Genomic DNA, 23,381 nt, shown 5'->3' on the forward strand with positions numbered 1-23,381 from the left:
ATAGAATATTACTCAGTTGTTAAAAAGAATGAAATAATGCCATTTGCAGCAACATGGATGGACCTAGAGATTATCATACTAACTGAAATAAGTCAGACAGAGAAAGACAGATATATGTATATCAATATTACTTATATGTGGAATCAAAAAAAAGGATACAAATGAACTTATTTACAAAACAGAAACAGACTCAAAGACATAGAAAACAAACTTACGGTTACTAAAGGGGATAGCAGCGGCTGGGGGGGTGGCAGAGATAAATTATGAGTTTGGCAATAACATATACACACTACAATATACAAAATAGGTAAACAACAGCGACCTGCTGTATAGCACAGGGAACTACACTCAATATAGGATAATAACCTATAATGGAAAATAATCTGAAAAAGAATATATATATATATATATATAGAGAGAGAGAGAGAGAGAATCACTTTGCTGTACACTTGAAACTAACACAACGTTGTAAATTAACTATACTCCAATAAAAAAATCTAAAAATTAAAAAAATTTTAAAAGGAAAAAGAACCATTTTATTTCATTTTTTTCTTTTAAAATAAGGTCAGTTTAATTTATCAAATAGCATACTCTTAAAACTCATCAGGCCGTGACATGAGCATGCAAGATAATGTTTATTTTTGACATTACTCTCTTTGTAGCTGAATCCCTTAGGACTCAAATTTTCAGTTGTTTCTGACCCGGTCCCATGAATGAAGATGTTCACATACTTTAAGAAGGTTGTGGTGTAAAGGTTAAACGGAATTGTGGTCGTTTTTCACAGAATTCTTCAAGGATTCTGATTTAATTTCTTTCCCTCAGTGCCAATTAAAAACTATTACAGCTGAAGAGGGCAAATTATTTTTGAAGTGACACTAGTGCCTTGGTTTTTAATTACAGAACTAAGAAAAGTTACTGGTCAGTTTTGTAAAAGATTTTTCTTTTCCTATTGAACTTAAACACGGGAAGCCAGAACACGCATCCATTTGGGAAGCGCCTCATTCTTTTCTTGTTACCTGGGAAACAGGTGGTCAGGTGCTCCATCAGTGCTTCTTGGGTGACAGGTTTTCTTGCCGAGTTCATTGCGGAGATGGCCAAGCAAAGGATTTCCCCGAGTGGGATAAACTGAGATTGACTGATGGGAGACATACTGATTGGTGACACATCACCTGCAGAAAGACAATTTTCAAGTAAGTGGTTCATTAAGACCCAGCCACTTGCCACACACACACCTCCACACACACGCGCCTCTCCCGTGACTCTCACCTGTTCCTTGTGCAATGAATACAACCAACCCTCAACACTGAGGTGCGTTACAGCCACGTCCACTCAGGTGGAAAGACGTGCACAGAACGGCGGAAGCTTCAATCGCTTCCACAAAGAAGACCTGCGTTTAAAACCTGAGATCTCGTGTAAATAGACTTGCTACTGAAAGGCTTGCAACAACAGAGCCTCTTCAAATGATCTCTGCTTTTATTAACTCGGAGCTGATTTGTTTAATAACTGTCATTCACATCTCGACAAATGCACTTGTGGGGACTTGAGGATTCATTCATTCAAACGCTGGGTGCCCTTTGCCCCAGGCATCTGCTGGGGGCTTGGGAGTCACTTGGGAAAGTGAATAAGCCCCCTCCCACCAATATCTCTGGCCTCAAGGAGTTTCCATTTAAGTGGAGGAGACAGACCAACGTTCATCGTGCACCAGAGAAGGCTGAAAAATAAACTCTGGGGCGGAGAGGGTAGAGAGATGTACACCAGCCAGAGGTGAGGACGGAGCTTAGAACCCGGAAGTGAAAGGAGGTTTTACCAAGGTCGTGCAGCCTGAATCCGGTGCTGAGGTGGGAGGGTGCCGGGTGGCTGTGGGGCGTAGGGGTATTTTCTGGGGAGCAGCAGAGAAAAGGGACAGGTATATAGGGACTATTATCAGCAAAGAGCTGAGTGCCCAAGGCCTTGATTCTATGAAGGATGGTGTGCCGGAGAAGGAATTTAAGGCATGACAATGTCAGATATGAATTTCAAGAAGAGGACTCCGGTGGCCACTTGGAGGACGATCTTACCGCCCAGGAGGGGCTCTGGCATCCTGCACACATTTGCATCTGAAAGAGCCAATGCAGGTGGGGGGAGGCTGCAGACCCAGAAGCCAGGGGCAGACGTGGCTCTTGGGGAGACGGCAACATTCAAGGCACATAACTGCCTTCCTTTCTGCAATCTTGGCGTCACAGTGTGGTGATTTTCAAGTCATGTTCCAAGGAAGGATCCCTAGCATTCCCCGGAGAGGCTTCTGGGGGGAGGGAGGGGTGCCCCCAGCAGAGGGAGGGGTGGGAGGGCAGGGAAATCTGCTCCTGACATCTGGGTGCCACCTGTTTCCTCTTTGGGGTTCTGTAAGGTTTCACTTGAGAAAGGCCATTCGGAAAGGGGGTGAAGCCATCAGCAGAGCAGAAAATCTGTGAGCTTCTAAGCTTCTTCCCCACATGGATTTACATCATCTTTCCTCTTCTTTCCAAGTATGATTTCACTCTTGTTATAAATCACCGTGACTAACCAGAACTGGACTTGGGCCAACCTGTGGCATTAAGCAGCACCCTCCAGGAGGATGTCTGGGTGCTCTGGGGTGGACCAGCCTACTGCACTCAGCCACAACTCTTAGTTTGATGGGGGAATCCTGAGGCCCTTTGGGAAAGAACGTGAACCCTGCTTTGATGGACTGGATGGGAAATGGTTTGATGGATAAAACCAGGCAACAGCACCTGGGAATGGAAACCACCAGGTGAGGGGGTAAGTCCAACAGGTGCACCAGATGCAGCAGCAGGACCCCAGTGTCAAAGGCTGAAGCCTGACCCCCCCTCATCCCCAGGTCCAGCGCAGTCCAGTGCTCCCCTCTTTCCTGCATCCCTTGGGGCTCCAGTCAGCTCTGCTGTGGCTCCATTCTCTGTAAGATGGGTCTGACAAGAGGGAGACACTTCCTCAACAGCCAGAGAGAGGGGGGAAATACACAAATCCAGAACAGCAGAAACCAGGAACTGACCTAACTTAGAACCCACAGACTGCCAGGGCCTATGGGATGTAAGTCTCATAAAGAGATAGACCTCTGAGAGATGCTCACAAATATCTGTTGGGGTAGCAGAGGGCAGAAGCTGGAACACGGAATTTTGGGCTGCTGCTGAGGATGTGAGTTTCACTCACTGGTTGGTGAGGCTCAATTCATATTGGTGACTCAAAAATGACAGAATTGTGTGGACTGTGACCATCTCAGTAGGCAAGCTTGCTACTGCCGAGAAGAGTGTATTTAAATCTTTGAAAAACTGTTGTACCCTTCATTCAAACACAACCGATTTCTAAAGGCTTCTGTGTAAAGGATGAACTAATGGTGGTTGTGAGATGCAGTAGAGGGGTGTGTTTGGAGCTACTCATGTTCAAATCTCCCCTCCCCATGGTGGCTGCGTAGCTCAGCCTTAGCCACTCTAAAGATCTCTCCTGTGGATCCTTCTCTGTCCCTCCACCTTCTACAGGACAGGATGAGCCGCAGTGAGGCAGGTTTCTTAAGAGTTGCTAGGTTGGTTACGTGGACTTCAAAGTCACCCGGAATGTTTTTTTTTTGGCCATGCCACGCGGCATGTGGGATCTTAGTTCCCTGACCAGGGATGGAACCCATGCCCCCCTGCAGTGGAAGCACGGCATCTTTTTCTTTTTTTAATATCTTTATTGGAGTATAATTGCTTTACAAGGGTGTGTTAGTTTCTGCTTTATAACAAAGTGAATCAGCTATACGTACACATATATCCCCATATCTCCTCCCTCTTGCGTCTCCCTCCCACCCTCCCTATCCCACCCCTCTAGGTGGTCACAAAGCACCGAGCTGATCCCCCTGTGCTATGCGGCTGGGAAGCAGGGCATCTTAACCACTGGACCTCCAGGGAAGTCCCTGGAATAATTTCATAAGTCAGATGAAAAGGACAATGGGGTCAGCTAACAAGGGCGGGGGGTGGGGATCAAAGCACGTTCCAGTACCTTTGGACCTGTGCATCATTTGGGAGGGTAACACCTTCTAGAATTTGCCTATCATACTTATGGACTTCTCAGAAGACTAAAGATACAAAAATACTAAATAGGATTTTTTAAAATAATGCAGGTCTATTTTCTAATTTTGTATAGGTTATAGGGAACTTGAGCTTTCTGTAAAAAAGGAAAGACTATTAGCAAAATTAACAAGTTTAGGTCATGCTTGTCCTTATGCTGTTAGCTGAAATTCTTTGTTTAGTTTAACTAACAAATATCAAACATTTACTGATCTTCTAAGTTAATTTCTTTTCAGTCATTGCAGCCAACTGTAAGAGGCAAGTAAGCTTTAAGTGTCTCTGAAACGCGTTGGTATTGAAAAAGCTCAGTTTCACTATAATACTGAATATGTGGAATAACATTTAACTCAGGAGAGAGAACCAAATGGAATTTGGATGCTCTAAGTGACCATCTCCACGTCCTCTTGTTTTTATTTTATTTTATTTTTTTTGCGGTACGTGGGTCTCTCACTGCTGTGGCCTCTCCCGTTGCGGAGCACAGGCTCCGGACGCGCAGGCTCAGCGGCCATGGCTCACGGGCCCAGCCGCTCCGCGGCATGTGGGATCTTCCCGGACCGGGGCACGAACCCGCGTCCCCTGAATCGGCAGGCGGACCCTCAACCACTGCGCCACCAGGGAAGCCCGTCGTCTTGTTTTTATACTGCACTAAGATAAATGACTTCTCAGTCCCATCCCACCCCACCGGCCATCCTGTCTCCTCTACACCCACATGCTTCCTGGGTCTCCTCCCTCCACTCCATCTGCCATGCGACCCCTACCCCAGGCCACTGTACCCCCTCACCTGGCCCATGACAATGGCTTGATGCCTCCCAGCCCTCTCTCCTACCCAACACTCCCTTCTCCACAGAGCAGTCTTCTTAGAAAAGCCTAAAACACGCCGCTTCCCTGTATGAAATCCTACGGTGACTGCCGACTGCGCCTAGGAGATCGGAACGCCTTGCCGGGTCTCCGCTGGCCTGAGCCCGTCCACCCACATCTGGGACCATCCGCCGACCCCTCTTCCGCTCCCCCTACAACATGCTCACAACCTCCTCTGTTCTTTGAACTCACCAAGCTTTTTCCCCACTCAGAGCCTTCGCCTTTGTTGAGCCCCTGCCTGGGATGTTCCTCACGCAGATCTCTGCAGGACGGGCTGCTTCTCCTCCTCTGGGTCTCCATTGAAACAGGGCCTCCTCGGGAAGCCCTGCCCAGACACCCGATCTAATGCTGTCCTAAAACCACAGCGCACTCTCTCTCATGTTACTGGATACTATGGTTTATAATAAGAAATCTATGTTTGGTCTTCATCCCCATGTCTGGCACAGGGCTCCTAAAACCCTTGGAATTTCCTAAGTGGCGAGGGAGATCAAGGTATCTTTGTTACATCAGTGAGGTGACTTTTGGACCCGCACCTAAGGATGGGGGCTCATAGCCAGGAGAACTAACCACGTGGTTACAGGGTTGGAACTTTCAGCGCCGCCCCCTGACCTCCGCCGGGGAGAGGAGAGTGGCTGGAGGTTGAATCAATCCTCAACAGCCAATGATCTAACCAAGCATGCTTATGTAATGAAGCCTCCATAAAAACCCAAAGGATGGGGTTCAGAGAGCTTCCAAGGTTGCTGAATACGTGGAGATTGGGGAGGGCGGTGCACCTTGGGAGGGCATGGAAGCTCCGTGCCTCCTCCCTATTCCTTGCCCTACGCATCTCTTCCACCTGGCTCTTCCTGACTTGTATTCTTTTATAATACACTGGCACACTAGTAAGTAAAGTGTTTCTCCCCGTAAGCTGCTCTAGCAAAGTAACGGAACCCAAGGAGGGGGTGGTGGGAGCCTCCAATCTATCACCAGCCTTTCAGAACACAGGTGACAATCTGGGCTTGCGAGTGGCATCTGTGGTCAGGGGTGGGGTGGGGTGGTGTGGGGTGAGGGCACTCCTGTGGACTGAGCCCTTAACCCATGGGATCTGATGCTTTCCAGGTAGATGGTGTTGGAATTGGGATGAATTGTAGGACACTCAGCTGGTGTCAGAGAATTGCTGGTGGAGTGGGGACCTCCCCCCGCTCCTGGAATTGGTACCAGGGTCCTTCCAAGTCACTGTCTTCACTCTCTGAATGTGTGTATGTGTGTACTGGTATACTGTCTGTCTCACCCACTGGAATATAAGCTCCAAGACAGAAGGAAACGTGAACCCCACATGCCTACATTTTCAGTACCTGGAATAATGCAGAGCTCACACCAGACACCCAGTACTTGTTTGCTGAATGAATGAATATCCATTTACAACATCAGAATCCAAGGAATTGCTCAGGGTATTCAAAGAGTTGTGATTTTATTCATATACGTTGCTAAATAATTGCAAAACAAACAAAGGATTTAATGAGACCAAATATACTTAACCATGAAATTTCTAAGACTCTCCCTATTAATTTTGCCCAAAACATAGCAGTTACCGCAGAAAAATAATTATACATTAAGTGAGGGTTAAGACATGCATTTAAGACCTATATAAAAGGAATTACAGGTATCGATCAACACAACATCTTATTCAAGTTTACAATGATTTGCTTTGGATCTTATATCAGACCTACTTAAGGAACCAACAAGTCATTCTTAAAATATGCTACTAGAAGATTCTTCCAACAACTGGACCACATTTCTGGTCAAAGAAGAAAACAAGGGAATGTAAATACTGCTAAAATATTATTGGTCACCATAATCTATAGAAACGGCCACATTTTGCATAAACTATGAATTGCTACTTGTCTATAATTTATAGGATGGATTTTTCTATTGCCAGAATTAGTTCTAACATGTTCATAAAGACAACTCCTGTAAAAGCTCATGGCTACTTTGTGGGCTAGCCAATTCTTTCTAAAATGCTATAATTCTGTCCTATTGTTCTAGAAAGCAGGGGTAAATAGGTTTTATTTCAGCTTTATTTTCTTACAAACATCCATTTAAGTCCAGTCCTCAGGGAACATTTGTCAAATCCAGGATCATTCAGATCAAGCCAAGCACAGTGCCTTGGACAGAGCAGGCATTCAATAAATTTCTGTTAAATGAATTTAAAATGTGAGAAGGCATGACAACATTACAATTCTAAGTAAACTTTGTTGATTTTGAGAGCATTTCACATTAGATTTCAAATACCTCAGTGAATATGTGGACACTTCTTTCATGTAAGGCACTACCGTCAGGCTAAGAAGTATGAGGACAAAGAGAAATGTGTCTGGTGGTGATGAGGAGAGTGAAGGATGCAGCCGCTGTACCAGAGGCGGGACTGAGCGTGTGCAGGGCACGGCGCAGCGTGCTGAGCTGGGGATGCTGAGCGCCTATTCTGGCGCATCTGGAGCGGGCTGGGGGTGAGATGGAGAGAAATGTAGCCTCCTCGTAGACCAGAAGGCTGAGCTCTTACCCTTTATGCTGACAGGAACCCTGTGTATGTTTATACAGGGGACTTACATGACACGTTTGTGTTAGAAAATCACTCTTGTGCAACTGTGGGGAACAAACTGGTGACTATTACCACTGCCAGGCAACTGAGAAGGAGGGTCTGGGACAACAAGCAGAAATCACGCATGTGCCGACTTCCTCTGTCTTTTATCTTCTACAGATGGTGACTTCCACCTCAGAAATATCTTTATCATGCCCATGCATTTTTACTATTTAACCCCCTTTATCTACTCTCCCTTCCAACTTCTAGCCAGTTACTTTAGTTAGAATTCTTCCAAAAAATTCTCTCTCACATAATTCATCCTTTCAAGAAATTTATTTGAGTGACTCTTAGATCCCCCAAACCTCTGGGCACTCAAGTTCCAAAACTGTTCCTATCTTGGTTCTTTTTGTAGGAAAAAAAAAAAAGTAAGAACTATAATAAAGCTCAGTCCTCTAAGAATGCCATTTTCCCCAGTCACTAATTTAGGTTCCCTGTGCTCCCCAACCTTTGCATACACACGGCGGGGGGGCAGGGCGGGGGAGGGACACAACTAAGAAGATGTGACTTCCATGCCAACCTACATTCACCCCTTCCCAGATGATACCCATAGCTTTCCAAAAGATACCTACCAGAAAGACAAACGTAAATCTATTTCCTTTCATCTTAAAGTACCCATCTTCATACCCATCAAATACGAAAAGGAAAGCTGTAATTTTTCCAGGTGGATCACATTACAATAAACTATAATACAACCTTGAAAGTTCCCCAAAGTTCATCTTCTATCTTAGCCTTCTTTAAATAATCTTTTTTCCCCAAGTACCAGCATTTCATTTGAATTATCCTGTTTTCCTCTTTATTTTTACATACTGTTTTCCATCGTAAATGTCAATTCACTCTGTAGTCTGGATTGAGGAGTTACCTTTGACCCTAACAAAGTTCATGAACCAAAGCAACCTACTTACAAATGTAGTTCTGAAACTGTACTAATTTATCATTGGGAAACTGCCAATATAAAAATGCATTCAGGAGATAGTTTGATAAGTGCCCAGTCTCTTATAACAAAATATAATTACCACTCTGTGTCTGCAGATGAGGGTTTGGATGACATAATTTCAAAGATTCCTTCAGACTCTCAAATTCTTTGATTCTGTATCAATGCAGCAGAATTCTGGCATAAAAGCATAATATAGTACTGATGTCTACCTCTATTTCCGTCTTGCTGGAGAAAACTAGTTCAATGCTCATCCAACTGGAAAAAGTACGCTGTAATTTTAAAAAGGATAGCAAAATAGATTGATTGGCTATTAATTTTTTCCCGTGTAATAAAGGCTTCATAATTTACTCTTTTCTAACTCAAAGTCTTGCTCCTCAGGACCAAAGTGTGCCTGTTTTTGTTCTCTGGACTGCCAAAATTAACACTAAAGTTAAAATTATAGATGCCAATAAAACTACCACATGCAGTAGATACCGTGACTCATAAAAATGGTCAAACATGCCTGTAAAATGTACAGTGGGCACAGTGATAATACAGGTCTATTCCTTTCAACAAACTATTCATAGAACGACGAATGTGCCGAGTTTTACCTTCAATACCCTTGGGCCTGGGGAAATCATAAGTTCTCTGAGGTTAAGTGAACAGTTTCTTGGAGGCAGAACGAATCAGATGAATCTTGTGTTTTACAATTTAGTTCAATTTATTAACCCCAATTTTATGTATAGGTGTTGTTTTTGGTTCTTTTAACAGACGGCTCTTTTTTAAAAAGCTGTTCTAGAAAAACACACATCCCCTTCCTATACACCCTCTTGCAGACCGAAATACCCTTACAGGAGGGCAGAAAACACAACCCCCATCAACTCACACGCTGCTTCATTTTAAGCAGCTTTCCCTTGAAACCAATTGCTATACTTGACTTTCAAATGTTTGTATCTGAAATTTAAAAGGCATCCAGCATTGAAAAAGGCATTTTTACCAGTTTACTGTATGTCTGGCTTAAATGCCACTGATCTCAGAAATTTAAGGCTGAGTCTTCATTGCAATCGTCGATGGCAGTAAAGTTGACAATAAAAAATTTTTTTGGAAAATTTAGAAACTCTCTAACAGGTTTTCTAAAGCTCCCTGGTGCTTTATTTAAACACTTGATGGAGTTCTCTTAAAGAAGGTCTAATTCCTAAGCTTAGTATTTAGATAAATTGTTTTAATTCAAAAGAAAATGTAAATAAGAGGCTCTCATTAATAATTCTACAGTTAATGGTGTCTATTAGCCTTGACTTACTAAGAAACTTCTAATGAGAGTTAAATAAGAGTGGTCATGGTGGCAGATACACACACACACACACACACACACACACGGGTTAATGTCCACCATATCACCTGAATCTGCTTAGCAGCCTGTCTAATGCAGAGATGCACTAGGTGTAATGACAAATCAGCCGGTTCATTGGTTTACAGAAGAAACCCATTATGTTCCCAAGGCTACAAGATTTCTTTAGTCATATTAGCTACTACTCTTGCTATTGAGATTTGGCTACTGATGAAAAACTGTCATAGGATAAGCAGAGATGGACAAGCCACAAAGGGCGGAGAATCAGATCGAGAAGGCAATCAGTGGACAGGGAGAAGTGAGAACTCCGTAGTTCGGGAGCTGTCTTCACTGTCACCAAGGATGATAACAGACATCTCTCTAATCACAGACCTCGAACACTTCTGGATCGTTCCGCTACTGCAATAGATTTGTAGCTGAAAAGTCACAATGAAAATATGAGCCATCGGGCCAATTATCCGTTTCCATAATTCAAACCTTTGCTAAGAAGTCTCCACATTATAACCCGAGTGGGGTGTATGTTAGGCACTATGGAATGAAACATTCACACATCGGGCACTCAAATGTTGTTGAGTAAATAAGGTACTACATGTATAGACGAGGCAAGGTAAGACCCTGCTAATGGCCGAGATGTTTCCCATCAACAGCAGCCTCCCTGCTCCCTCATCCAGGGCTACGTGAAGGCCATTTACCACCAGCGATAAAATCATGATGAAATGCCAACCAGTCCTAGATGACAAGAGGTAAAAAGAGCTCTCAGATGTCATGCAATTCTGTAAGGCACCTGGCTAACAAGAGTCCTGTGCAATAGAGTGTCTTCTTTTTCTTCATTATAAGCGCATCACGTAGGACAGAATCTAAAGCCCTATTCTAAGCTATCACAGACTTCTCTTCCTTCTCCATTCTGTATCAGAACCTAGCCTAACACTAGAGACATATCCATTACCACCAGAGACATATCAGATGCTCCAAATTCTGCTGATGATATTTCTCAACTATAGTTCAATAAATCCGTGTAAAATATCCAGGGTCACTCTCTTCCACTCCTTTTAAGTTAGAATCACCACAGCTGATTCTTAACCTTTGTTTTCTTTGCTTCATCTGTTTAGGTCCCAACTCTACTGTAACCAATTTCTGTAAAATACAGTTGTAATAGAACCAGAAGGCCTAATTAAGGACAGTTCAAATATGTACGCTGATAGTTCCCAAATTACAACCAAATCATACAGAATGACTGCCACCAACTCCCCAATGAAGGAACACCTACCACCCCTTCAGGCTGTCATTGACAGAACTATAGACAAGTACCCAGGGATGAAAGAGGACAAAAGGCCAGACAGACACACACACAGAAAAAAACTCCCAACTCACTGGACCGGAAGTAACTTTTCTCTCCAAAGTCTGGCATTACAAGACAGTGGTAGAGGCCATGGACTCTGTAAGCCAAAACTTTAAGTTCAGAGCCCAGTTCTGCTCCTCATTAGTTATGTGATTTGGAGCAAATTAATTCATTTTTTGAGTCTCACTGTCTTCTTTTGTAAGGTGTACACAGTGATGGTCACCTTGTAGAGTTATTGAGGGGGTTAAGTGCTGACATGGCCCCTGACACCTAATAGATATTTAATAAGTAGTTAGTATTAAAATGATTGTCCCCAAGCCTATGTACATTTATTCAACTTACTCTTTTACGGTGTTTGAATTTCTACTAATAGGAAAATCATTCGATCTTTAAAAAAAACGCCTTTAAAAAATCATCTAAGGCGTGGAAAGGCTAGGAGGGTAGTGGTCTATCTCACACTAGTATGAATTAGTTTAATCAGATTGCTCACCTCTTGATTCTTATCTATGAGCACGGGCACTGAGTGAATGGAATATTTTGCCTGGGAGGCAGAAAAGTTAAGATATATTTATAAACATACAGCATTTGGGATGTATCATTGGGCTGGGAGGGAATGGGAAACAGGCGTTATGTAGGGACTTTGGAGAGAGAAGAACAACAGAAGATGGGAAATTGTTTGGATTGAGAGTCACAAGTATATAAAGTTGGCCTATTTTAAGATTTTGTCTGGGCCAATCTTTTACCTGGGAAAGGGAAAGGAAACTCAGCACCTAAGTATAATGCTCTTCGTGCACTATACTCAGTGATGCTAGGAGCTAAATAATTTCTGATGGAACCTGGGAGGCAAAGAGTCATGATGGGGCTTCCCTGGTGGCGCAGTGGTTGAGAGTCCGCCTGCTGATGCAGGGGACATGGGTTCGTGACCCGGTCTGGGAGGATCCCACATGCCGTGGAGCGGTTGGGCCCGTGAGCCATGGCCGCTGAGCCTGTGCGTCCGGAGCCTGTGCTCCACGACGGGAGAGGCCACAACAGTGAGAGGCCTGTGTACCGCCAAAAAAAAAAAAAAAAAAAAATCATGATGGTTATCTCTTCTAAGGAAAACGTCCTGTAGGATTCAAAAGAGTGATTTCCACACAAAACTTCAGAATTTAGCATACTCCTTAAAGGATGGCTTGTCCAATAATATTCTTCTTCCTATTCAAATAAACCAAAATCCGTGTCCATATTTAAGGGACTCACCTTCACATCTGTTCTTAACAACCACAATCCTTTACAAGCAGTGTAAGGTACTATCTGTAATCATATCTCAAGGTAAGAACACTCATCATTTCTAGAGTTACATACTTAACTCTTGAGGTCTACCCCAGCATTAGTCTACCCGGGGGAAGACTATTTAAATGAACAAATAGATCATTTGCACCCTCTGTGACAAATTAATGCTTTTTGCGCTGCCTTTCTTCTTCTTTTTTTTTTTTTTTTGCGGTACGCGGGCCTCTCACTGCTGTGGCCTCTCCCGTTGTGGAGCACAGGCTCCGGACGCGCAGGCCCAGCGGCCATGGCTCACGGGCCCAGCTGCTCCGCGGCATGTGGGATCTTCCCGGACCGGGGCACGAACCTGCGTCCCCTGCATCGGCAGGCAAACTCTCAACCGCTGCGCCACCAAGGAAGCTCAAGAAAGGCACAAATCTTGATCCTTGCCTTCAGTGAGCTTATAATTTAGGTGGAGAAACGTGATATAAATGTGTAGAAATATAAGCAATGATAATATGTTCAAATTACTGTTTAAAATGTCCTTAGAAGAGATGTAAGAAGAAAATACTTGAATGGCTAGCAAATTAACTCCTATAATTCCTATAATAGGAATTTGGTCTAATTATATCTATCTATCTGTCTATCTAGAGAAGTTAATTCTATAACAGGACTAAGAAATGACCTCCTGCTGGAGTATCAGAGAAAGCCCTTCTGTGGGAGGGAGATTCTGAATAAGGTATTTAAGGATGAGTAGAACTGATGGGTGTGGGGACATTATATTCTCAGCACGGTATGATGTGATCAAACATCCTTTGAAACTGACTCAACATCCTCAACTTTGCTTTGAAAACGCCAAGCACTATGCACAAAGAAGACACATGTTTACAATGAAGAAAGGAAACAAGCATTCTTTCCTTCGGTGAAAGCGTGAGCTATGGGGTGGATGTGAGAGCAAAGAGAAAAGAGATGTTTGAGGGTCCTGTCCAACGTACGGTTTGCATTATTCTAAAATGTTCTAATTATTATTACAAATGCATTTAACATTCTCAGAAATATTTTTTTAATGGAAAGCGCTAAAACCATAAATTTGATAAAGTGGTAAAACCACGCTTTCAGATTTGCCAAGTTTCACTTTGGAAAGGTAGTATGTAATGTACATTTGAGAACCAAATTTTACCACCTCACTATTTAAAAAGAAAAAAAAAGCTCTTGTGTGAAAAGCCCATGGATGTTGTAAGAAAACAGCTCTGTAATCATCTGGATACTACAACGGACTGTGATGAAATATGCTTACTTCCTTAGCAGTTAATAGCAACCTCTGTCTGATGTTGGAAGCAGTCCCTGAGCATATAAAGCAGGCTTTCTTGGATTTTAGTGCATTGCATGTAGGTTAACAAGCCAAATAACACACCAAATTTAGGGACTATATTGAGAAGAAAAAATTTCAAATAATATTTACTGAATGCCTCCATCAGAGGAGTGAAAGAGATATTACGGCTGATGGAAATCTGGAGCAGTTTAATTATTTCCTATTTGCACATCCTACAGCTGACTCTAGTCTCTGATGTGAGGCTGTGACATGAATAATGCTGGTGAGGTTGCATCTGGTGGGCACCTCCATGAAGCACTTCTACTGCCTAAGATTGAGGCTGCGGAGGGATTATCACAGCAAGACCACATTTCAGAGGACAGGGCACCCTTATTGAGGGGCTTGATTACCATACATTTGTATCCATATCTATAAAAAATATGGATACATTTTACCATATTTCTTTGCATACAACAACTCTTGAAAGAAAAGCAGGGGAGACCTACCTGACCCTTTCTGGACTGGCTCCATCCCCCACGTAGCTTTGGCGTTAAAGCCTGGTGCATGCTAGGGGGTAGTATTCAGGTACAAGAAAGAGCCAGTAACAGAAATGGACGTCCTAGAATCTGGAATAAGAAGAAAAAGTAAACTTGCAAGTCATAATATCCTAAATGAGCATTTCAGATTGGCTACCGAGGGCACATGGAACCCCACAGGAATCTGGTACTTCACCTTGGTATGTCTACTTGGAAAAAAAAATGAGTCCCCCAACTCTCAGCTCTTCTGACAATTCAGGGCTGGAGATGCTGATACAAGTTCAGTTCAAAAGCTGGCAAAAAGCACCTTTAAAAAGCTTTATGAATGGACTTTGCTGGTATGATTTTAGAGGGAAAAAATCCTCTTTCCCATTCTTTCCTCCTATTTGCCTGGAACAGCTGGCATCCCGTCCCATGCCTAGTCCTGTCTATCGTGGCCACTGGTCCTGAGCCAATATCCCACTGCAGTGCCTTGGGAGTCTGCAGTGTCACTCCTCTTCTGCCTTGTTCTCTGCAAAGTGAAGTCATAGGGACGGATCAGCCAACCTGACTTCTCATTACCCTGCCCAGAATCCTTTGTGAGCTGAAATGAGTCATCACTCCAAGAAAAGCTACAGCCTCTGGTTGTCGGTACGGGCTCCTTTGTCTGTGCAATGCGGAGACTCTGGGCTGGGAATGCACCCCAGGCCCGGGGCTGCCAGGGGCACATCCTCCACTCCAAGGAGCCCAGGCCCCCTCGCATGCACTGAGCACCAACTCAGATCTTTTCATCATGAAAACAGGGAAAAGGGCAAATACCTCCGGATGTTTGGAGAAAACACACACACACACACACATTAACAATGATCTGGCATCATATACTCACCAGTTCATAATTATAAACCTGACACATGCGCTCTCTCTTTTTTTTTTTTAAGGCTGTCTTTTCATTGCAGAGAAGGACGTGTCTCCCTCCTGTGTGTAAGAGGCGGTTCGACTGTACCCTGGATCAAAGTTTAGCTGCAGCGAGCTATTTGTCATAAATTCCAGTTGCCGGGCAAGTCCTTGCAAGCCTGGGTCGCATCATTCCCAATGCAGTGCCGGCCGCCTCGCAGCAGAGACAGCCCGGGAGCCAGCACGGCTTCTGCCAGGAGAAGGGCGGCATGGGGAATGCGGTCACTATGTCAAGAGCTCGTTCTCCCCGTGAGGTGCCCCTGAGCTCCCACCACCACGGAAACCACGGCGGGGAGTGGGGTGGGATGATGCATAGGGTTTCTTTTACATTGCTGCTTCCTCTGCTTTTTCTCTTCTCTGTTCTTTTTTAGAATTTCTGTGCCTCAGATCGGTAAGGCACAAAAAAGCCATTCCAGATCTGTGCAAAAACATCCTTTTCACTGCACTGTTTGTACTGCATCACACGCTTGACGAGCCCCACGCTGAATCACTCAGGCATAGGCACGTGTACACATTGTATTTACACACCCACGGACACACGGACACACAGAGGAACTTATTTCGACAGAACCGTAGAGAAAATGATTCATCTCTGTTTGCAGTACAAGAAACGACACGGAAAGGGCTCGAGATGGAAAAGGGGTGGGAGTTGGGAAAGAGGAGAGAGGAGAGGGATGCCACCCATCCCGTGAGGACCACAGGGAACTGGAGTCCGAGAGGAAAAGGATAATCAAGAAGGACATGAACGCTGCTGTGTCAGCACCCAAACTCCCCCGAACAAAATAATACCCAAGCAGGCACCTCTCACTAGCTCCACTCAGGAACCGAAGAGATACCGATAAATTATCCCCTACTCCGAACTGAAGTAGGTTTGGGCAGCTGAGGACGTCTGCAGAGCAAATTCCCCCACATCCTCATGAACACAGTAGCTACCCAACAATAAAGATGAAGTCTAGGATGAGACTGGAGCTGGGAAGTCCAAAAATGTAATGAATCTCTCAGCAAGACTAACCCGGATCTCTGAGTTAGAAGGGTTGCCAGGCTAAAGCTCCACCAGAATCACAGGGTGTCTTCGCACCTGTGATTTAGCCCAACTTCAAGGACCTCTTCCCGCAGAGCTCGGGCCTCGTCCAAGCCAGGCACATCCTCCGGTGAAGGCCTCCCCCGCCAGCCGAGTCCTGGAATCCCACACAGTGGTTCCCATTCCGCCCTCGGAAAGCTAAACAACGTAGAACCCTCTTCTGTCTGATAACTCATCTGATGGCTACAAATAATAATCCCGTGCCTACGTTCTAAGCCGTCTCTTCTCTACCCACAGTGTGGGACACCGTAGGTAAGTCTACCTGCATTTATGGATCCGCTGGTACGTTCCATCTCAACAGTATTAAATAAAGCTTCTTCAGCTCCTTCTACCACCTGACATTTTTCAAATCCTCTGCCCTCCTGGTTCCTCGTCTTTGCTCCCGCTCGGGCGTATCAAACTCCCTCTAAAAATGTCATACGAAGAACGAGATAGACTCTAACTGTGTCTCCCCACGGCACCATCACCTCCCCCGCTCTGGACTCTATATTCACCTGATCTAAGACAGTGGTAGGCTTTTGGCTATTGTCACACTTTCAACCCCTAGAGAACTTTTTCACATTATCTGCGATTAAATCAGGTCTCATTTATGCAATTTTTAAAAAAAAGAAAGAAGGGGCTTCCCTGGTGGCGCAGTGGTTGAGAGTCCGCCTGCCGATGCAGGGGACACGGGTTCGTGCCCCGGTCCGGGAGGATCCCACATGCCGCGGAGCGGCTGGGCCCGTGAGCCATGGCCACTGAGCCTGCGCGTCCGGAGCCTGTGCTCCGCAACGGGAGAGGCCACAGCAGTGAGAGGCCCGCGTACCGCAAAAAAAAAAAAAAAAAGAAAAGAAGGAAAACGTCATCAATTATGCCGTATTCGTCTAATCAGAAATGGTCTGGCTGTGATGTTCCCTTCCGATGTATTAATCCCTCTCCTTGGATATGCCACCTGAGCTCTCATCCGTGACAGTGACTCAATCTGCGGCCCAGTGCCAGGGCCTCCTCCCAAGACAGCTCACCTTTACTCAACACTCTCTGAGCTTGTTTATGTTGGTAGTCATTATAAATCCACTGAAATCCACCTAACTCAGCCCATTCCTCTTAGGCATAGTCTGATTGCTACAAGGTCCGAAGGCACGCCTAATAAATAAACCCTGCACCTTAAGAAGGCAATGATGTACTATATAAAAGTTAAGATCTATATCGAGATATCTTGACCTCTGGCACTCTAAGAGCATCTAGGGAAGCAGCTCTAGGTCACTGGACCACCTCTCGACAGCTAAAATCTCAAGTTTCCTCTATGACATAGAAAAGGTTAAGTAAGTGGATAAATATTTTCTAATATCCAAGCGTGTATGTTTCCATCTCTACGTGGGCCTACTATGCCCGCATATAAAAACTCATCCAAGCTTTATAAGGACCCACTAAGGTAAGTACTGTTATTAGCACCGTTTAAAAAAAAAATTAATTGCCCTCCTCAAGCTTCCACAACTGGTTAAGTGGCAGAGGCAAGATGTGAACCTGGGGCAGGAGGCCTCGGAGGTCTGCCTGCCGACTGTAACCACTGGAAACAAAATTAAAAAACCCCCAGAACTCCAGGCTTCCGTGGTGGCGCAGTGGTTGAGAGTCCGCCTGCCGATGCAGGGGACACGGGTTCGTGCCCCTGTCCGGGAAGATCCCACATGCCGCGGAGCGGCTGGGCCCGTAAACCATGGCTGCTGAGCCTGCGCATCCGGAGCCTGTGCTCCACAGCGGGAGAGGCCACAACAGTGAGAGGCCTGCGTACCGCAAACAAACAAACAAACAAACAAACAACCCCCCCCCCCGAACTCCATCCCTCAACTTTTACCTTTAAATGGAAGCCAATTCCCTTTGTCAGCACGTGAGGCCAGTAAGGTGAGGCTGGGAGCAGGTGCCTTTGCTCAGTCCTCTAGCCCCTAATGGAGTGTGTTCCAGCCTCAGCCACAGACTGTCATCGAATGGCCATGCAAAGGGGTGCAACTGACCCGCCAAAGCCATAACCTCCTTTTGCAGTCCTACTAATAAGGAGATGAGTTTTATGATGGACACTCATTAGCTTCAACTCAGAAATCAAGGCACTCTGATGTCTTAGATGCCAGTCTCGGATGGAGAGATGAACACAAGAATCAACTACAGGCATAATTAGCAGCCCTCCTCCTCCTCCGCCGGTACCTTTTGCTCCTCTGACTATCAGCATCAGCGTTACAGTCAAGACTTACGAACCTCAGATAGAATATCGCAGAGGTGATCTCCTCGGCTGATGAGGTGTAGGCAGAGGCTGCGCTTGGTATGTGCCCGGTTCCTCAGCAGAGGATTAAGTAGCAGCGCCAGCAGTGACACAGTCACACAGGATCTTTAAAAAACGCCTTGATGACTAATGGTATAGCACGGTCTTAGGGCAACTGTACTTGATAAAACAGAGAGCCACGAAATGCCCTCCAATCAATTAAAGATATTTATTAGGGGCCTAACTGCAAATATTTAAGATAGTGTACATAAGGCAGGGTATATACACGGGTACACAAACTTTTTCATGAACAAATGACATGGTCTCCACTCTCAAGCAGCTTCTAATGAACTCGAGGAGATAAGATATTCACACCTCAAAAGCACCAAGAATACAAGACAATGTCTGTCAAAAGGGAGGAACAGGTAACAGGTGCCTCTAAAAATGCAGGAGAAAGAACCTGGGCTGAAGCAGTCAGGAATGGCTTCCAGGCAGGACAAGCTCGTCCTAGCATCTGGACAACAGGGAAAGGGCATACTATCAGTTAGAACGTGAGCTCCATGAAGAGAAGGATTTTTGCATGCTGTGTTGTTTATAGATGCATTCTTTTTTTTAAATTAAAGTAGAGTTGATGTACAATGTTGTACCAATCTCTGCTGTGCAGCAAAGTGACTCAGTTATACACATAGAGACATTCTTTTTTATATTCTTCTCCATCATGGTTTATCACAGGAGACTGAGTATAGTCCCCTGTGCTCTACGGTAGGACTCTGTTGTGTATCCATCCTGTAGATAATAGGATATTCCCATCCATCCCTCCCAACCCCCACTCCCCCTTGGCAAGCACAAGCCCGTTCATACACATACATTCTTTTTTTTTTTTTTTTTTTTTTTTTTTTTTTGTGGTACGCGGGCCTCTCACTGTTGTGGCCTCTCCCGTTGCGGAGCACAGGCTCCGGATGCGCAGGCTCAGCAGCCATGGCTCACGGGCCCAGCCGCTCCGCGGCATATGGGATCCTCCCAGACCGGGGCACGAACCCATATCCCCTGCATCGGCAGGCGGACTCTCAACCACTGCGCCACCAGGGAGGCCCACACATACATTCTTGAAGGGTGCTTAGCCACCGGCAGGCAATCAATAAATTTGTGCTGACTGAGTGAATGACCTGGAGAGAGGAAGTATGAACCAAGGCATGGAAGTACGGATGGCAGGAGCACGAGGCAGGAGCAGAGTGTTCATCGCAGGGCGCACAGGGAGAGGAGGGAGGAAGAAGTGTCCTAAGATCCGATTAAGAAGAGTCTCTGAACGAATAAGAAAATGACCCACCTGATATTTGCAATAAATTTCACTTATTTGTTATAGCCTTAATCAATCTCCCCCCTAAGAAGCATTACCCCTATGTGAACCCCACAATCTCTAAAAACAAGTATTTACAAGCTGACGGCAGCTCATTAGAGGGAAGCTATGTTGACGGCATGGTCAGACGTTGCTCCCCCCGGGGTCTTCTCCACCTCCCATCACCACGGAGAATGAAGTCTGTGATGCCAGGACTCTCTTCCCTTTGAAAAACTGTACCAATAGGGAAGAAAAAAAAATCCTAGTCTGTAGCACTATTATCTTAAACCTACCCTAATTCAATGTAGTTCAACTTGACCAACATTTATTAAATACAACGTGGAAGACTCTCTGCTTGTCGCTGAGGTCAGTACAAGGATGAAGAAGTTACAGCTCCTGTCCTCACAGGTTTACATCAACATCTGAGTCATTCAAGGCAAAGAGGGATAGAGTGCCATGAGAACAGCGAAAGATGATTATTTCTCATACAAGAGAAACATGGCAAGGGAGCATGGCGAGAACTGGGCAGCGTTTCAGGAACAAGGCAGCAGTTAAGGGACCCCAAAGATGGGTAAGGAAAGGAGGAGGAAGAGAAAAGTTGGAGGCGTCTTTCCAGGCAGTGGAGCGGCGTGCACAGTGCTGACGTGGAGTGCAGTGTCCAGGAAGTTTTGGAGCACGGCTGATGGTCTATCTGGCGTGGCTAGTGTGGATTCACGAAGGAGATGGGTAGAGATGAAGCCAAAGAGTAAGTCAGGCTAGATAAGATTTTGAAGAACATGAAATTCTAGGAGAAAGGCTTTAAAAGTTTTTACAGGGGAGTGATGCTACTGACGCTGAAAGTGTAGCTTACTCTGGCAATGGGGTATGGGATGCATCCAAAGAGAGAAGATAATTAATTACTGAGACAAGGGAAGAGCCAATGATTGTGAGAGACCAAATGAGATGCAAAGAGGGCTTAAACAAGGAACAGAGAGAGGCACAGAGATATGAGGTACTTTCCTGTTTCACAAAGGGACTGTCCAAAATTTGCAGCATGAAAATCAGAAATGCATTTCTAGAAGTACCATGTACACCTAACACAACTTGCCCAGAATCTATCCAGCTGTCTGTGCTATGGTGATAGTCCGACATTTGGAGAAGTGCCCAGGGTAGAACATTAGTTCAAACTGACAAATAAAGGGAAGAGACGAAACCTTCTAAACAAAAATCCTTGGGCACCCATAACAGATCAGACTTTCCTGGTTACACAAAGGCAGGGGAAAAGGCACAAATGAAAACTTCAGTGAAAGTGGTTTCAGAAACAGAAAGCTCCAAAGTTTTCAAGGCCTTTATAGCCCAGGGTTTACTGAGTTCTGTGCATTTTTATTACGGTGGAAGAAACAATTTCAATTAAGTTGGATTTGATGCAGCACAGTATAGGCAAGGAAACTAAATATTTAAAGAACAAATACACTTGGTATCCCAAGTGTTAAAAGAGCATTAGTGTGAACACAAACTGAAGAGCATGGCTATTCTATGTAACTTAATAAAATTTTCAAACGTCTTTGGATCAGTCAATTCTCATAGGATTAGTAATACAGAATAATGGCATTTTCGAGCTGGAGGAGACAGAAAGTCACCTCGTATGTTACCATTTGGCTGAAGATAATCCTAGGGGCCAAGTGGGGAAGATGACTTGCCCAAGGTCACACAGAGTTAGTAGCAAAGGTAGAATTAGCATCCAGACCTCCTGATTCTCAGTGCAGACATCTCCCCACTACTCCACAACACCCTGTACAACTGATTCAAAGAAAATTAAACTCTAAGGCTTCTCCGATGCACTTTGGATACGATACAATAAATTAAGGAGGCAGATGCGCAATTCTCCATACTACACACTGTGGGACGGATTATTTCTCTGTTCTCAGTTCTTCTAATCAATGTCCAAAGAAGGCAAGGAAGGAAAAAGATGAAAGTGGGAAAAACGGAGAGCCTGTGAGTTTTCAGTTTAAAAGACAGAGTTTAAATTGTCATGTTTTGATATTAAGTGGTAAGAAAACTATGGAAACGTGTGGGGAAAGGAGAGGTTACCGTTCTCAATTATGACTTTATTACAACAGCATTTGGATTCGTGGACTATTCACTTCCAACACACCTGAATGTATCTCAGACATTTCTACTTAGTATTTTCCATTGCACCGGATAGTGAAGGGATGCCCAGAGAAGTTTGCAATACACAGAAAAAAAAAAGATTCTGTTTGGAAGTCTCCCTGAAATTCATACAAGCTCTGTATTATACTCTCTAACATATCGCTTTTGTTTTAATAATAAAATTTTTTAAAATTGTGTCCATTGGGCTTCCCTGGTGGCGCAGTGGTTGAGAGTCCACCTGCCGATGCAGGGGAAACGGGTTCGTGCCCCGGTCCGGGAACGGAGCGGCTGGGCCCGTGAGCCATGGCAGCTGAACCTGCGTGTCCGGAGCCTGTGCTCCGCAATGGGAGAGGCCACAACAGTGAGAGGCCCGCGTACCGCAAAAAAAAAAAAAAAAAAAAAAATTGTATCCATTGAACAACATTCAACATTACTTTCCAAAATTGACAAGTGAACTGACCCTCTGGGAAGACCTCCACGTTGATCTTGAGGTTGTATAAACCTGCAGTATAGGGCCCCGGTCCCTGGAGGCAAATATGCCCTCAATTTGAGAAGCAACAACTACATCTGAAAATACACCTGAAAGAGGTATTTCCCAATTAGTTTTCAAAGTTATCATCAGTATTTCTGTTGCTTTAAAGATATACCATTCTTGGGTCCTAGAGCTCCTTTAGCTGGATTAGTTAGAAGGTCAAAGAGCTGAGAAACTGAATTACTTTATCACTGGCTTATTTAATTATGACCAAGTTATCCTCTCTGTGGGTTGCATTCCTCCTCTGTAAGATGGAATCGGGGGGAAAAATATGAAAGTTGCAAAGGCTGCCATATTTTTGCAAAGGAGACACAGCTCCAGAGCTAACCTTTGACCTCAAGGTGCTTCCAATTAACTAAGGAATGAAAAGTAAAGACACATGAAAAGAAGGTATCACAATACTTCCCCAAGAAAACTATGAATAAGAGGGGAAAAATGACTGAAACTAAGTCCAGATGGACTGGAAATACCAGCCAAACCTTTCCATCATGAAGCTGAACTCGGCGTACTGGATTATATTCATATTTCCTACAGGCTTCCATAGAATCCGTCTAAAGGGGTGAGCCACTAAACCAACACACGCTTCAGAGAAGCTGAGTCTTTCCATGGACTGGTTTCCTGACATTTCAATACACCCTGGTCTGACTGCAACTAAATAGCTACTCTATCCCTATTCCCACAATGAGAACAGGGTTCACTGTATCTTCAGTACCCCAAAGAGTGGTTTCAGCCCCTAAAGTGATCAAATATTGGTTGACTGAAGACAAAACATTATTTGGGTTCATTATCACACACTTCTCCGTATTCACTCACTTCTTTTGCTGATGTCAATCCTCAGGGTTACCTCCACAAATCGTCTTATAGAATTTAGATCATACACCTTTAGTAATAA

General features: G+C 44.6%; 1 protein-coding gene across 2 annotated transcripts in view; it reads right to left on the bottom strand.

Annotated features, from left to right (window-relative positions):
• STOX2 (storkhead box 2) overlaps nucleotides 1–23,381 on the bottom strand; it is a gene marked incomplete at both ends in the record, with an annotated part of 196,403 nt that overhangs the window by 14,275 nt on the left and 158,747 nt on the right. For both annotated transcript variants that reach the window (XM_079726595.1, XM_079726596.1), the window contains one exon: nucleotides 1,017–1,169. In XM_079726595.1, the coding sequence (XP_079582721.1) occupies nucleotides 1,017–1,169 (153 nt within the window). The remainder of the gene's footprint in view (nucleotides 1–1,016; nucleotides 1,170–23,381) is intronic.

The sequence above is a fragment of the Hyperoodon ampullatus genome (assembly GCF_949752795.1).
Source record: "Hyperoodon ampullatus genome assembly, chromosome: 20".
Classification (NCBI taxonomy): Eukaryota; Metazoa; Chordata; class Mammalia; order Artiodactyla; family Ziphiidae; genus Hyperoodon; species Hyperoodon ampullatus.